This window comes from Pagrus pagrus, assembly GCF_965226575.1.
Source record: "Pagrus pagrus genome assembly, chromosome: 11".
In the NCBI taxonomy this organism is placed as follows: domain Eukaryota; kingdom Metazoa; phylum Chordata; class Actinopteri; order Spariformes; family Sparidae; genus Pagrus; species Pagrus pagrus.
This window is the reverse complement of record NC_140195.1, coordinates 22,323,556-22,338,249: the sequence shown is the minus strand read 5'-3', so window position 1 is coordinate 22,338,249 and position 14,694 is coordinate 22,323,556. Positions and strand designations below refer to the sequence as shown.

Genomic DNA, 14,694 nt, shown 5'->3' with positions numbered 1-14,694 from the left:
GTTTAAACGCGGCACGGAAGTCAGAACAGAAACACATGGGTGCTAGACTGTAGTACGTAAAAGCAAATATGTTTTAATGCGGATTTAAGACACATTTATGTGGCGCTTGACACTTTCCGTAAGTAAAGCATTTAGTAGCATTAATAAGGAACTAGAAACGTTACTTTTCTTGATTTTTACCCTCTGAATAACACGAGAAGTGCTCTTGCCTTTAGCTTGTTTTGCTAACTGAAAGGTTAATGGTGACTGTGTACAACACAGATATTTATCAACATGTTCATATTTAAATTGCCAGCCTGTTATTACCTGTTTGCCGTCTTTTCTGACTCTAACGTGGTTAACAAGTGGCTGTTGTAACTTCATATCTTTTAGGCATCATTGATAAAGTGTCCTCAATCATTAAGAGATGGAGACAGCAGCCCTGGTAGCTCCAGTCACAGCTCTGGAGTTCCTTCAGGATGCATTTCTGCTGACAGGTGGGCAGCAATGTTGGGGAACAATATAGAAGTGATACTGCTAGTGTTGCATAAATATAGTTTGGATAAAATAAAATAAATCACAGGTTTTCAAGACTATATTATCCAGTATGGTTATGCATTGTTGCACAGACATACCACAAATTCAAAGTAAAAGAGGTTGAGCTTTAATTGTTGTTCGTCATATCTTTCAAGTTTTGATTAGGAGTATGTTACTCACTTAATTTGAAAGAAGACGCTTCAGCTGAGTGCTGTAAATGACCATGCAATACACTTTTCCTTTCTTTCTTTAATTTTCTGTGACAATGTTCTGGCAGGTGAGGGTCCAGTCTTGACGGTGTACAGTCTTCAACCTCGCCCTAAAGTTTGTGCCTCACTGAGCGTGCTCCAACACTACAGAATCCATGGGATAAGACCTAGAGATGTTGTGGATGTCCCAGCACAGAGCTCTGCCACAGGAACTTTTAGGGAGAAGAAAGATGGTTAGTAGGAGCAGATTTTTGCTTTGACTGTTCTCTTTTTATTAATAAACATTTCTGCTGTTGTGTTTAGGGAAGTTGTTTTATTTTTTCAATTCTCTCAAGATATATAAAATGTTACTGAAGACTTTGCACTCACTGACGGTCCGCTTATTATTTTTTACAGATTCTGTTTTTGTATTTATTCACTTCTCATCTTGTCAATCCCCAGGAGTGAGCTCGGAGCCCAACTTCTATGACCTTGCAGTGTTTGGAGGCAAAGCAGTGAGGCTGGTGAGGCTACACGTGGATCATCAGGATAGGCAACATCTGCGCTTGGAGATACTTGGTCCCCTCATGGAGCTGCAGGACTGGGCCCTGGATGTCCGCTGGCTCTCTGGAGACAAACACTCACTGCTCTGTGTGGCTGTAGCCCACAATACTGCTCTTCTCCTGGATGTCATTACAGGAAGTGTGCTGGTTCAGCGCTCCTGTCTGGAGGGGTGTCTGCTGTACTCTGCCCTCCTTCTGGTACATGAATCCTGGGCAGATACCGTCGTGGTTGGAGGGACTGTTTTCAACCAGCTGGTTCTCTGGAAGCCTGAAGGGGGAGACGAAAGAGATAAAGCTCCAGTTGAGAGACGCCTGCTGGGCCACAGCGGGGTCATCTTCAGCATCTCTTACCTCCAGGAGCAAGGATGGCTGGCCTCAGCATCGGATGACCGCAGTGTGAGGCTGTGGGGTGTAGGCGCCATAGGGGGCCCTGGAGGGAAATGTGGGGACTTGAACCCAGCTTGTTTAAGGGCCCTATATGGACACCAGGCGAGGGTGTTCTCGGTGCGTCTCTCTCCAGGGAAAGTGTTCAGCGCTGGGGAGGATGGGGCCTGTTTAGTCTGGGACTGGGCTGGAGGTGGCAAGGTGGTTCGTACGTTGAAGGGACACCGAGCAGGGGGGGTCCGTGCACTCGCAATCAGTAAAGTAACAGGAGGTGAAGAGAGATGGGTGGCTACAGGGGGAGCAGATGGAGGGGTGAGGTTGTGGAGGGTGGAAGGGAGTGAAGAGAGGAATGAGAGAATGGAGGAAGCAGCGACGGAGAAGCTAAGTGACCTGAAATTTCCTGGTCAAGGCTTACCTAAAGCGGTTTGTATAGTAGGAGAAGAGGATGCAAGTTGGAGTCAGAGCAAGTTTGTGGTTTGCACTGACCAAGGACTAGTTTACCAATACAGTGACGAGCAGTGGGAGATGATCTGGCAAGGGGCTCTTGAGTTTCAATCTTATTGTGTGATGGAAACAATAACTGTCAGTGTGAAAGACTCAACAGCAAAAGTAAGTTTGTGTGCTGTAGGAAACCTCAGCGGGTCCATCCAGGTCTTCCCCATCTCCCATCCTCAGTGTGGGATTCTTCTCACAGGTGGATCAGGGAAGATCCATAGTCTTATTTGGCAAGAGGCAAAAGACAGCATTTATTTGCTTGCTTCAGGTGCTGAAGGACTTGTCTATCGGTGGCGTATAGAAGTAAAACTAGATGAAAACCGCTCATTAGCTCTCGATGTAAATCGCCTCCTTCCTTTCCTCCTCCCTCCCTGTGCCAAACGCTGGCTGACAGCTGCAGTGTGCCTCCACTCCACGTCATGGGGGTTTCTGTGGGTGTGTGGGGACAGGAGAGGGTCTCTGCTTTTGTTTCAGGAAGGAGGAAAACTGATAAACGAAGGCAGGAAACAAACTGATAAAATAGGGATTGAAAGTGAGGAAACTGGAAGTGAAATGATGGAAGAGAGGGAAAGAAAAGAAGTGGTTGACTTAACGCTGCAACCACTGAGCTGCCTGTTTGGAGTGCATGGAAAACAGGGTGTAACTTCAGTGTGTGCATACCAGGGGCTGCTGTACAGTGCCGGCAGGGACGGATGTGTAAGGGTCTTCAGAGTGTGCCCAGCCCTACCTGAAAGCATTATGGAAAAGACTAATGGAGAGAGTTTGGAGAACAAGCTTCAGCTGGAGGTTCTCAGAGTCCAGCGGGCCTGCAAGGGTATGGAGTGGCTGGAGAGGGTTTTGTTTCTTGAGCCTGAAATTCCAGTGGAGGGGGAGGAGGGATGTGAGAACCACTACAAGACAAAGAAACACAATTTGACAGAAAAGCTGGAGGGGGTATCTGGAGGAGAAGAAGAAGAGAAGACCGAGAACAAGGGCAGAGAAGCGAAGTTCGTCATCGTTGGCTTTCATGCCGTCCACTTTGTGGTTTGGGACCCAGTGAAACAGGAGAGGCTGCTAGCAGTGCCTTGTGGAGGAGGGCATCGCTCCTGGAGTCTCTGGCCTTCCCACAAAGGAGTTTGGCCTGAATATGGAGCTCTGGTGTTCATCAGGCAGGGGGCTGTCCTGGCTTCGCAACCCCCTGGGGAGGCACCGAGCTGGGCTGTGAAGGGAGGAAGGACTGGAGGGTGGGGTCTGAGAGAGGGCGTCCATGGGAGGGGGATTGGGTGTGTGTGCAGGCTGGGGACAATAAGGGGAATCAGGAAAGAGAGTCGAACCAAAATTGAGCAAAGGGAAGTGGAGAGAGTGGAAGGCCATTGGGAGATAATGGTGATGGGAGGAGAGGACACTAGCTTAACTGTCCTCGCAGTACATCCTGAATCAGGCGGCGTCAAAGTTCTGTCTGTTATTACCGATCACATCTCAAGCGTGCGGACAGTGACAGCAATGACACGTCAGGAGGGAGGGAGTGAAAACAAGTCTCTCTCCGCCCTGCTTGTGTCAGCTGGCGGCCGAGCTCAGATGCAGTGTTACCGGCTGTTGATTGGCTGGGACAAGCAGAGACTGGTCCCCTCCTGCCAGGTGATCCAGGTGGCCAGCCACCGCTTGGACGAACAGTGGGAGAGGAGGCGGAACCGGCACAAGACGGTGAAAATGGACCCAGAAACACGGCAAGTGAGAGGTTGTAATGTTGGAGACACAAACTGAAATTGATGGGTAAAGTCCATCAAAAATGTTTTTAAAGTCTGCACATGAGCGATTTTCACTGGAAAAATGTGTAATATCTGAGTCCTGAAGAAACTCAGTACTCTTTCACTTGAGACTCCGCTTCTGATCCAGTCTTACCAGTTATTGCTGTGTGTTTTCAGGTACATGTCTGCAGTGGTGGTGGATGAAAACGCAGACCGTTGTCTTCTGGCTCTGGCCTGCAGTGACGGAGCTCTCAGGTTTGTGTCCCTCACGGCAAAATTAAACGTTTTTCACCCATTTGAAATCTTCATTGTACGAGCTGGACAAAAGTGTATAAAAGTATAAATCCAGAATATCTGTCATCTGCTCTCAAATGAGCACTTTATACAGTAAAGTGCTAGCAATGGTGTCTGTAACTGGATGTGAGAGAGAAAGCATGTTACTTGGCAAAATATACTCTCCTCATGTCATTATGCTGTCCTCACTCTCCTTGTTTTCTGACTTCTAACCTGCATTTCTGTGTTTCCAGATTGTTCTCAGTCAGTGAAGTTAAACGGCAAATTGATTTGTTGTGGGAGACGTTTTACAACCAGCGCTGTGTGCTCAGTGTTGCCGTCTGCAGCCTGGAGGATGGAAAAGGAAACAGGTGATGCAGTGTTTGCTCCATGTTTTTATTTCAGCAATGTGACTAATTTTGATACTTTCGTTACAAGTTATAAGTTGTAAGTTGTCTTGCTTTGTAGAAACTAGGGCTCCAAACTTTTTATGTTAGCGCCATCCTGGAGCAATCCCCAAAAAAGTAAATGTAAACCGTCCCAAAATCCAAATGTTGTTTCTTATCTTATTATCTTTTATAGTTCTTAGTTTAAAAGTATTAGCATTCAAAATACTTTGACCTCCAATCTGTACTCTGCTGATGTACTCAAACACATTTATTTACTGTACACTTGTCTGTTAGCTGTTTGCTCCATTAGCCACAGGACTCTGCTGCCTACAGGTTGCCAATAGCTAACTAGCCATCCTCCTGCCAGTTTCAGTATGGATTTGTTGTTCACAATGTAGCATTATCAAGAAAAAAAATAGGGTATGTCCTCCGTCAATAGTGAGTTTACTATGTCCTTCTATTTTTTAACACATGTAGAAGGAATATATGTTGTGGGTCTTGAGTAAGCAGCCAGCAGTAGTAACTATAATGACAGCATGAGACGACGTGCTCGGTTTAGTTTGTCATTTGCTAAAGAATAGTTATACATACATTCATGCAAAAATACATTTGGCCCCGAAGCATCTCTGTTCGTCCCACATCCCACACACATTTTCTATCATCCCCTCTCGAGCCCTGGTAGGAACCCATCAGAACCAGACCACTGATTCTTTTTTAATATATTTTTATTATTTTAAAGCATGCTGTGAAGAGAGTAGTGACGGGCCATATTAAGAGCTCGATTTTTGATTTTCAGTTCTTTTTGTTTTGGGAAAATATGAAAAAAAAATAAATCTATAAATATGAAGGGTTAGAGGTAGGGTAAAGTCTCACATGTTTGTATTTGTCTCCCTCTCTCAGGTATAAGCTGCTGTTCAGCGCTGCAACAGATGGCAAAATTGCAGTGTGGGATTTGACTGAAGCTTCTTTTTCATCAGCCGCCACTTCAAGCAGTACTCAACCTCCACCAATCCCCTGCCTCGACATTCCCGCCCACCAGAGCGGCGTCAACTCATTGGCTGTTTGGGCAGAGAAACTGGGACAACAAGAGGGCGGTTGCCTGGTAACTGTTGCGAGCGGAGGGGATGATGGGCAGCTGACAGTGTCCACGATTAGGGTGCAATACCCAGGAGACGGTAAGACTGGGGGCAGCAGAGGGTTTTCTCAGATGTCTGAGCCCCTGGTTCCACCACAGACCCAGCTTCAGACCTCAAACAAGCTTCATCTTCATCTTCACTCCCAGTCCCACATCCCACTGGCTCACGCTGCCCCTCTGACTGCCCTGAAGCTTCTGAGCACAGGCCTTTTGGTCTCCACTTCTTCAGATCAGAGAGTTTGCCTGTGGAGGCTCAGCAGTACCGGCATCAGCCACATCGGGGCGTTGTACTCCCATGTTGCAGATGCTGCAGGGCTCGCAGTGTGGGAGGGGCGGATGATTGAGGAGGAGGAAGGAGATACAAAGAGGAAAACAAGATTTGAGTCTGAGCAGGAGATTGTAATTTTGAGAGGGAAAGGGAGTCAGACAGGATTAAAAACGATGCATAAGACAGCAGAGGGTGAGACGGGGGGGAGATCCGATAGGGATCAGGAAACAGCTGATGAGGCAGAGAGTCCAGAACCTGTTGAATCCTTGAGTGAGACAGGTGACCCAGTTTGTAAGACCAGTGTTGGGAAGCGAGGTGAGACAGCTGGTGAGAGTGAGAGTGACAGCGTGGGTACGACACAGAGCGAGGTAAACAGTGAGAGCAAGAAGAAGAGAGGGAAGACTGGATGGGTGCTGGTGTGCGGTCAGGGCTTCCAGCTACTACGAGTCACAGACACAGAGATGGATGCTGGGATGTGGACTACAAGAAGAGAAAAGGAGAACCACAGAGTGACTTTACAAGAAGAGTCAACATAAGTGGAATCGATAGATGGCAGCGGCCCAAACAATCACTTTCTCAATGAACACATTATTTATGAACTATCTGTATAATTAATTTTCTGCAGCTGTATGATTAAATATCAACCAATATTAATACATATTGTACATTTTTAATAAAGTTTATTTATTCTCCAGATTTCTTTTGTCATATATGGGGAACATTGCAGTTTGTAAGCCATTTAATGAGGGAAAAACACAAATATTTAATAAATATTTATTTCTGAAACAGATATGATGGTTTCAGCAGGAATATCACCAACAAACCAGTGTGAGGAGATATAAAAGTTTTCTATCATGGAGTTTTTAAACTAAAGTTTGTGTTGGCTTCAGTGAAACTGACGCTAATTCATTCTTTCAAAACAAAAACATCAGGCTACATTTTTCAATGAAACCATTTAGTTCTCATCAAGGAAACATTAAAGTCTTCGTGGTTATTTCAAGAGAACATTAAAATCATCTCTGATGTGTTCGGGCCATCTGTGGCCTCGTTCAGGGAATAGAATCACACAGCACAAAGATGGCTGAAATGACAGGAGTTATTTTTAATGCAGCATGTTGTATCTCAGCCGGCCAGGAAATAAAGCTGTTGACTCAAAGAAAGAGCCCTGGGACAAGGCCTTACAAAAGTCTAGCTCTACCAATTGTCTCCACACTGAAGGGATTTATGATTTAAAAATAAAAAATGCTAGTCCTGCTAACACCAACTCTTGAGGTGCCTTTGAGCAAGGCACTAAAATCCATATAGTTTTAGCAAAGAGCTGCTTTTTTCCTTATTCATACCTCCCCACGAAAACCATTGTGCGGGCAACTATAGTGAACCTTATGGTATACATTAAAAAAATGTAGTACACAATCACTGCTGGATCAGTTTAGAGATTGATTAAGCACCACAGAGTGGGAAGAGTCCATGTGTCCTGAGGAGCTGTGGTTCCCAGCTTGTGAACACTTTTCTCTACTACTTGATTACTTTTTAATTGTTAAATATTGGAAGTTATTAGGCTGACAGTTTGAGGAGTTAAAATTTCTCTGTACTGCTCGTAACTCTTAAATACACTTAATTATGCAATGATGGCTCATTATATTGTTACAAGGGTTGAATCTTGAAAAGGGTTAGGGTTAGGGTTAAACTGCTGTTTAATCAGGTGTGGTTTGATTCTTCTATTTGTGAGGATCAATTTAAATTTTTAGTCCGGTCCTCATTATTCAAAGGCTGTCTGGGGGTTTACACTCAGTATTAGGCTCGGATTAAAGGTGCAATATGTGAGAATTTTAGTGGAAAACATTAAAAATAATTGATTAATAATGGAATGGAAAGAAATAACAGTTTTGATGTTATGACGTCTTTGCATTGTGTTGCAGAGATATCTACTGAAGTTAGCATGCTAATCAGCTAGCCCCAGCCCGCTCTGGTCCAAAACTCCCTTGCGAGAAGCGTTAACACGACACTCCCCCGGTGCTCTGAGTTCGCAGTCCTGACCGCTAGCTGCATTGCTAACTGAGCTAAATAGCTAACTGCAGCTACAATTAGCAGCCGTTAGCTGTTACTCTGGTCATATGCTGGCCTCTATTTGTTTTGAGTATGAATTCGGCAGGTTGCCATTTCTTACATGTTGCACCTTTAAGGACATGCTCGCGGTTGTTTGGGTGTGTAGTTGTGACGGTTGTGATGATAAAGTGTTCCTCACTTTAATTATTTGTATTGCAAGTATATTGTCTTTTCTAGTCCCACTTTGATTAATGTAAAGCACCAAGCTGCTCATCTCTACACACAGAAAAACATGTTCATGTGAATCTGTGATCGTGCTCGCAGTTTTGTATATCCAGCCACAGTTTGGGGATTATTAAAGAAGACTCTAAATTTATACACAAGTAAGTCATGAGCGTGTGTTTGAGGGTTTGTGTAACCGTGCCCACACGTACAGTGACGTGTGCATGTCTTCCACAATGCTAATTTTTCACAGTTGAAGCAGAGTGTGTTGTGAAGAATAAGAAATACCAACACTGCTTAAGTGGCGTGTTGATATGGGATCTGTGCACAATTATTTGCATATTTTGTGTGTGTGTGTATTGCCTGGTATGCAAATGTAGCTGTGTCATTTGATGTGCAGATGAAGTGTGAGACGGCTGGCAGCATGTTTCACCTAAATGTCACACACAGCAGATCAGAGGGTGTGTTAGTGTGTGCAGGACTGTGTTTATTCACAGTCAGCTGCCTGCAATTTAAATGTAAATGTTCGATGAAGTGTGCACCTGTAGCTGATGTTACTGAAGTCGTCAAGGAGATGTGTGTAGACCTGTCGGCCTGCGTGCACTTTTGTCAGTATGTGTGTGAATGTGTGTGTGTGGGTGTGTGTGTGTGTGTTTGTGTGGGCTGGATGGGGGTCAGAGCCCATGAAGGGGCCGACTGCAGGTATCCATGAATATTTTAATATTTTAGCCTCGTCTCGCGTTGCCTTTTGTCAAGCACCCATCTCGCCAACTGCCACTCATGATGAGAGAGGAAAGGAGGAGGAGAGAGGAAGAAGGAAAGCTAATGTCACCAAAATAAACTGTGAATGGGGAGACAAAGAGGAGGGAGGAGGGGGACCTGAAGAAAGCTCCCATCTTCATTACCCCTGCCACTCACAAAAAGACAGGAAGGTGCACCTCTGTCGTTGTTGTTCCAATGAGAGAAAGAAAAGAGGAAGGAGGGAAAGGCAAGAGCCAAAGTGCCTGTGTAACCACCACTATCACTTACAGGGGGAAGAGAGGGTGAGAGAAAAGAGAGGAGGGAGAGTGAAAGCACCGGTGCTGACAAGGTAAAGGTGAGGCAGGTGAGGAGGGAGTGAAGGGGGGAGACAGAAATGGAGAGGGCACCTGCTGCACTGAACGTCACTGCTGGTGTTTGAACAGAAAGACAGACAAGCAGAGAGGAGAGAGGAAATTACAGGAAGAGAAAGGACTGATTGATTGTGTGAGTGAGGCTTTGTAAGATGAGACAAAGAGAGAATGGGGCTTTCCAAAACCAGGATGTGTCTCTGGGGTAAATTTTACATTTAAAGAAAAGATCTGCTCCAAATTAGTCATCTTCAGTCGTCAAACAACATGTGGAGAGACAGGAAGTGACTCCCGCTCTGCTGTCAAAGTACAGAAGGAGTGACAACCTACACGCATCACAGAGGTAGAAACACACTCTCATTCACTACTTCTCTTTGTGCTTTAGGCACAGCACAACATGCATTGTAGACTCTGGATCTGACACCCTGGATCTAACCTCTATGAATGTGTGTATCTCCCCTTTATGTTCAGATGTGTTCTTTAAACCTTTTCTTTTTCAAATAAAAAGCTGTTTCCTTCCAGTTCTACACACATCCATCTCTCTGTCAGTTCTTTCAGCATCAAGGTAACCAAAGACCATATCAGAGCTCAACATACAAGTGAATAGGATGGGGATTTCTTTCAAAGAGAATTTCTTTTAATATTAAAGTAAAAGATGAAGGAACAGGACCAAGAGTTTACAGCCATGCAACTGGCTCTGTGTGGCTTAGTATCAGCATGCTAACGCGCTCACACCCCTTCCAGTTTCCCTCATGGGACCTTATTTTGGAAAAACATGTATGGTACTGAATGGAATGAGATAAATAATTGTTCATCCCATTTGAATTGTGCCATGAACTACACATATGATGTTTGTCAATGTATAAGATAATGTTCCAAGTCAAGAAAGTCTCAGTTTGTCATAAAACTAATTACGTGTAAGACTGATATGTAATTATAAAGGCAACACAGACAATAGTCACGTTATTGATGCTCCTTGAATGCTCACTAAAACTCATTTATTTACGACAGTTTGACCTGCTGGTGTCGCTAAAGTCAGGAGGGTTCTTCCTGTGGGGACCATGAATGTCTGAATCAAAGTGGATTGTCTGACCTATAGTGACCTACATCACCATCTCTGAAGCTGTGCCAAAATCAATGCATATTTGCATTGCAGTGTGTATGAACTGTTTTCTGCAGTTAATTGTGTGTATGATAAAACAGGAACACTGTAAAAAGTGTAACCATGTTTGCTACGAGTTTGAGCAAGTCAATTGTGAAAGAGCCATACTTATTTCTGTTGTCAGGTTCCTGGATTGGTGATGTCACGTGAGCGGCTGCCTCTCATTGGTTCATCTGGAAAAAAAACGACAGGTGATCCACTCATGCCCCACCCACCTCTCCACTGACAGAGGCTATTGTGCTGCAGGAGGATGGAGTATGCACAGGCATGATTGGAGACACTTGATAATCAATTATATTAATGGTTGTCATTTTGTAAGATAAAATCTTAAAAATAAAATGTTTTTATACACAAGTTTCATTGATCATATTGAAGAAAGGGTGTCTTCTTTGATACTGCCACTGGGAGTTATTATTAGTACCAACATTTCAAATCTTATGAATAGGGACATCAATGTAACATAGATCAGATTACTTAAACAAATCAAAGTAGGAAGTATTCATTGTATGTGTTGTATAGCAGTTTACAGAAGTTTTCATGGGATTTGTATTCACGACTGTGCTGCACTCAGAAACTGTGGGGGGCGCCAAATCACACAAAATGCCAATTTCTACATAATGTTGCTTTAATATCTATATATACAGATAGCAATAACTTTCCATTCCCTGCGATTTCTCGATAGTGCACAGTGCACTACATAGTGTATATGGTATTGTATATATATTTGAATTGGGATAAAGCACTGATGTTATAACACTTACTATACCTATAACCACTTCAGTTATACATACCTGTTTTTATTTTACTCTCTTGCCTTTCTCACCACAGCCAAGCCACATCTCTCCCCGGCTCTCCATCAGGCTAATCACCGAAAACGCAGCCAGCATCAAACATCCTCCTCCTCGTCCTCTCACCCTCATCCGGGCCCTTCCAGCATCCTCCTCTCAGACAGCACCATGACGCCTTGGGGAGGCCTGGCTCTCTCCGAATCCTCCTTCACCTCAATCGCCCCACCTCTCCCTCCACGGCACCCTCTGCCTCCACCTCCTGCTCCTATGCCCACGCCGTCCACTCCTTATCGTGGGAGACAGAACGAAGACGAAGATCCTTCAAGTTCCAGTTTTAACTCTGAGGTTCCATCTTCACCTGTTGCAGTCCCTCAGGACAGTGCAGGTATCTGGAACTAGAGCATCATAACAAAGCTAAAGGTTTTAATGTCTACTACTTTATGTTCTACAAAAAACAAAACACAAAGCTTGTCTTAATACAGATCATTACCAAGATTACCTCATTTAACTTATTTTCAAACCATTCCTAGACATTCCATAAAAATAAAAACACATAATTTTACATGTGATGTGAGGTTCACACACTGTGACCCAGGATAAAGTAGGTTAACAAAGTTTCTTGTTTAGATTCCAGTAGCAAATAGAATTTTTACAAACATGTAGAAGAGTGAAGAGGACCCTTATTTGGACACTTTGTAAGTGGCGTGGGTCTGCTAAGGGTTAAATACTCCCCGTTCAGGAAGTGGCCTTCAGAATCGGTCTGGTACTACACACTGTACTCTCTTGTGTTGCTTATGCCTATTCTCCTCAATCGAGCTTCAAAACATGTTTCAGTGTAATATATCCAAGTCTCCTAAGCCTTCCCCAGAAACAAATTGACCAGTTCTCAAGAATTTCTTCACAAACTGGCGTCACGAACAGGATCACAACAAAACAACGACTGGTAGTTTGCCTTGCCATGTCTTTGTTTGGCGGGATCATACAGAAACTGTGTATTTGTTGCATTTCAGCTGACAGCATCTAAAGCCAGAGCCAGAGCTCAGTGATCTGGGGAGCAACGATTGTGCTGCCAGTAAAGCTGATGTGCAAAAAAATGTATTCATAAAAATACAAAGAAATCTAGTAAATTAAAATATGGCTATAAATAAATATATCATTATATAAATATATAATTTCTAAATCTATAATAAATTGTGTTGTGGGTTTTTTTTACTGCCATCGCACCACTTGGATTGGCTGGATTCACAACACATCTGGCATTCCAGCAGCAAAAAATTGAAACAGACTCAACTTTTGGGAAACACAGTCAGACATCACATAAGCTGGTGATCAGACCACAGTGGAGTGTAAATTAATGTGTTATGTGTATTCACTCAGTTTGGCATTGTGCACCAGTTTAAAAAACTGTTGTTTTCATCCGTGGATGCCAACGATCACTGTGGGACCGGCATGCTTAACCTACTCCGGCAAGGCAGGACCACAGATCAGAGGCAGATTAGAACGGGTCAGTAGCGGGACATGCTATTTAGCATGGATAAATGCTACAGAGGGAACATAACAGACATTTCTCTGTGTCCCATGATGTTTCACTCGGTTTGGTTTTGTTCTCCATTTTAAGACACACAGTTGCGATCTGCCTCATATCCTGGTTGTTTACTGTTATTTTCAATCTGTCGATGTGGACAAACAATCACTAGTAGGAACGGCATGAACGAAAAATCAGAACGAAAAAGCAGCTTCTCCTTTTCAGCAAACTGATCACACGGACCATGGAGTGACACTCCCACACCACCATACCACCCTCGGTCTGAATACAGTCTAAGGGTGGTTCTTCCGGAGAGCCGCAGTGAGGTTAAATCTGGTAAGAACCTTGGCCTCAGGGCCAAGGCGCCAAGTGTGCAAACAAGGCAGAATACTTCCTGATTTATGCTTAATACATTTCAAATTTCCACCATTGAAGAGAAGTAAAAAAAAAATGGAGTGTGGAGACTTTAATGTTATGGTATGTCTGTATGTGGCATTTGTAACAACATCTGTCACTACTTTTTATTTGACAGTGCAAGGTCCACTGAGTAGCTTTGGGAGTGGTTTACAGTATATTTAATGGCAACCATATTCCCAACATTTCCTTTCACTTCCTCCCTGCCCATCCCTCTCTGTCTCCGCAGGTTCAGGGGTCAGAGGGTTGCGGGCGAGGCGGAGGGTGATACCCCAACGTCGGTTGCCTCGCCCTCCCCGTCTGCCACCACTGCATCCCGTCACCAACCTCAGCTTCTCTCGCAGCTTCACCTTCTCATTCTTCGAGCTGCCTCTGCACCAGTCGCCTCGCTGCCGTGCTGAACGCATCAGAAACCTCATGCTGCTTTTGAGACAGATACACTTCTGAAGAGTCAGCGCTGCGTGGACAGTTCATTCTTGTGTTCTCCTACAAGAATCTGCTTCTCTCAAATGTATTATTTTGTTTTATCAGTGCTGGATCTTAGGTTTGAACTTTTGAACATTTTGAACTAACTTTATTTAGCTAGTAAGGGTAAATACCTCTTTATATAACCTGAAGTTGCTGACTTGTATGTCAAAACTGTTGATAAAGTTTCTGGGCACTCCAGTTTATTCTTGTGGTGAGATTAAAAGCACAATAAAAACAATTGTAAAAAATAAACTTTCTCTCTTTTCATCGTCTTTGGCTTCCTCCCATCTACATGTGCCTCTCATTCCCCATGTCAGTCTTTCATTTAATGTCACATTTTCTCAGTTGGAATGGCTTTCATAAATTGCCCATTGTGCAAAGCGGAATTCATTAAAATAGATTAAAACAGAGAAAATATATCTCTTCCTCATTTGCTCTCTCTCTCTCTCTCTCTCTCTCTGCCAATTTCTCTCTGTCTCTCTCTTTCACACACAAACACACTCACACACATTCAGACCATGAGTCTCTGTAAGCTGGGCTGTGATAATAGAGGCATTCAGACGCACTGAATGGGGGGGTGAAGGGGAGGAGAAAGGGGGCTGTAAACTCGCTCTAATGTGCAGAGTTCAAGGCTGTTCTCCACCTTCCCCGACTCACGTGTGAGAGCTTGTGTGTGTGTGTGTGTGTGTGTGTGTGTGTGTGTGTGTGTGTGTGTGTGTGTGTGTGTGTGTGTGTGTGTGTGAGTGCTTGTGTGTGTGCTATCCTCATACATGCCCACTGTTGCACATGTGAACCCTTTGTGCCTGTGCGGCTTCGTGCTGATAAAGGTCCGGTCAGTCACTGCTTTGGTTTGTTTGGTTATCTCTACAGTTACTACGACTACTCGCCTCTCCTTTGTCCTGTAACTTAATAAACACATTTTACACACATAAAGAAAAGTACATGGACACATTCAACACACACACACGCTATTGAAACAGGAACACAGTCAAACTAGCCTGTATCGTCAGTTATCTTTGATT

General features: G+C 44.0%; 1 protein-coding gene across 1 annotated transcript; it reads left to right on the top strand.

The window, feature by feature from the left end:
- Positions 1-32: 32 nt before the first annotated feature.
- Positions 33-6,634, top strand: wdr6 (WD repeat domain 6). Its single transcript, XM_084367148.1, has 7 exons — positions 33-118; positions 373-476; positions 794-958; positions 1,167-3,852; positions 4,051-4,128; positions 4,401-4,517; positions 5,436-6,634. Exons 2-7 carry the CDS (start codon positions 407-409, stop codon positions 6,472-6,474), a joined length of 4,155 nt encoding a protein of 1,384 aa, XP_084223274.1. The 5' UTR covers positions 33-118; positions 373-406; the 3' UTR covers positions 6,475-6,634.
- The last annotated feature ends 8,060 nt before the right edge of the window (positions 6,635-14,694 follow it).

Excerpts from the sequence above, each read along its gene's own strand:
- wdr6 (XM_084367148.1), top strand. The coding sequence starts at position 407 with ATGGAGACAGCAGCCCTGGTAGCTCCAGTCACAGCTCTGGAGTTCCTT. Across the intron at positions 959-1,166 it reads TTTTAGGGAGAAGAAAGATG|GAGTGAGCTCGGAGCCCAAC; the intron begins GTTAGTAGGAGC and ends GTCAATCCCCAG. Across the intron at positions 4,129-4,400 it reads TGCAGTGACGGAGCTCTCAG|ATTGTTCTCAGTCAGTGAAG; the intron begins GTTTGTGTCCCT and ends CTGTGTTTCCAG.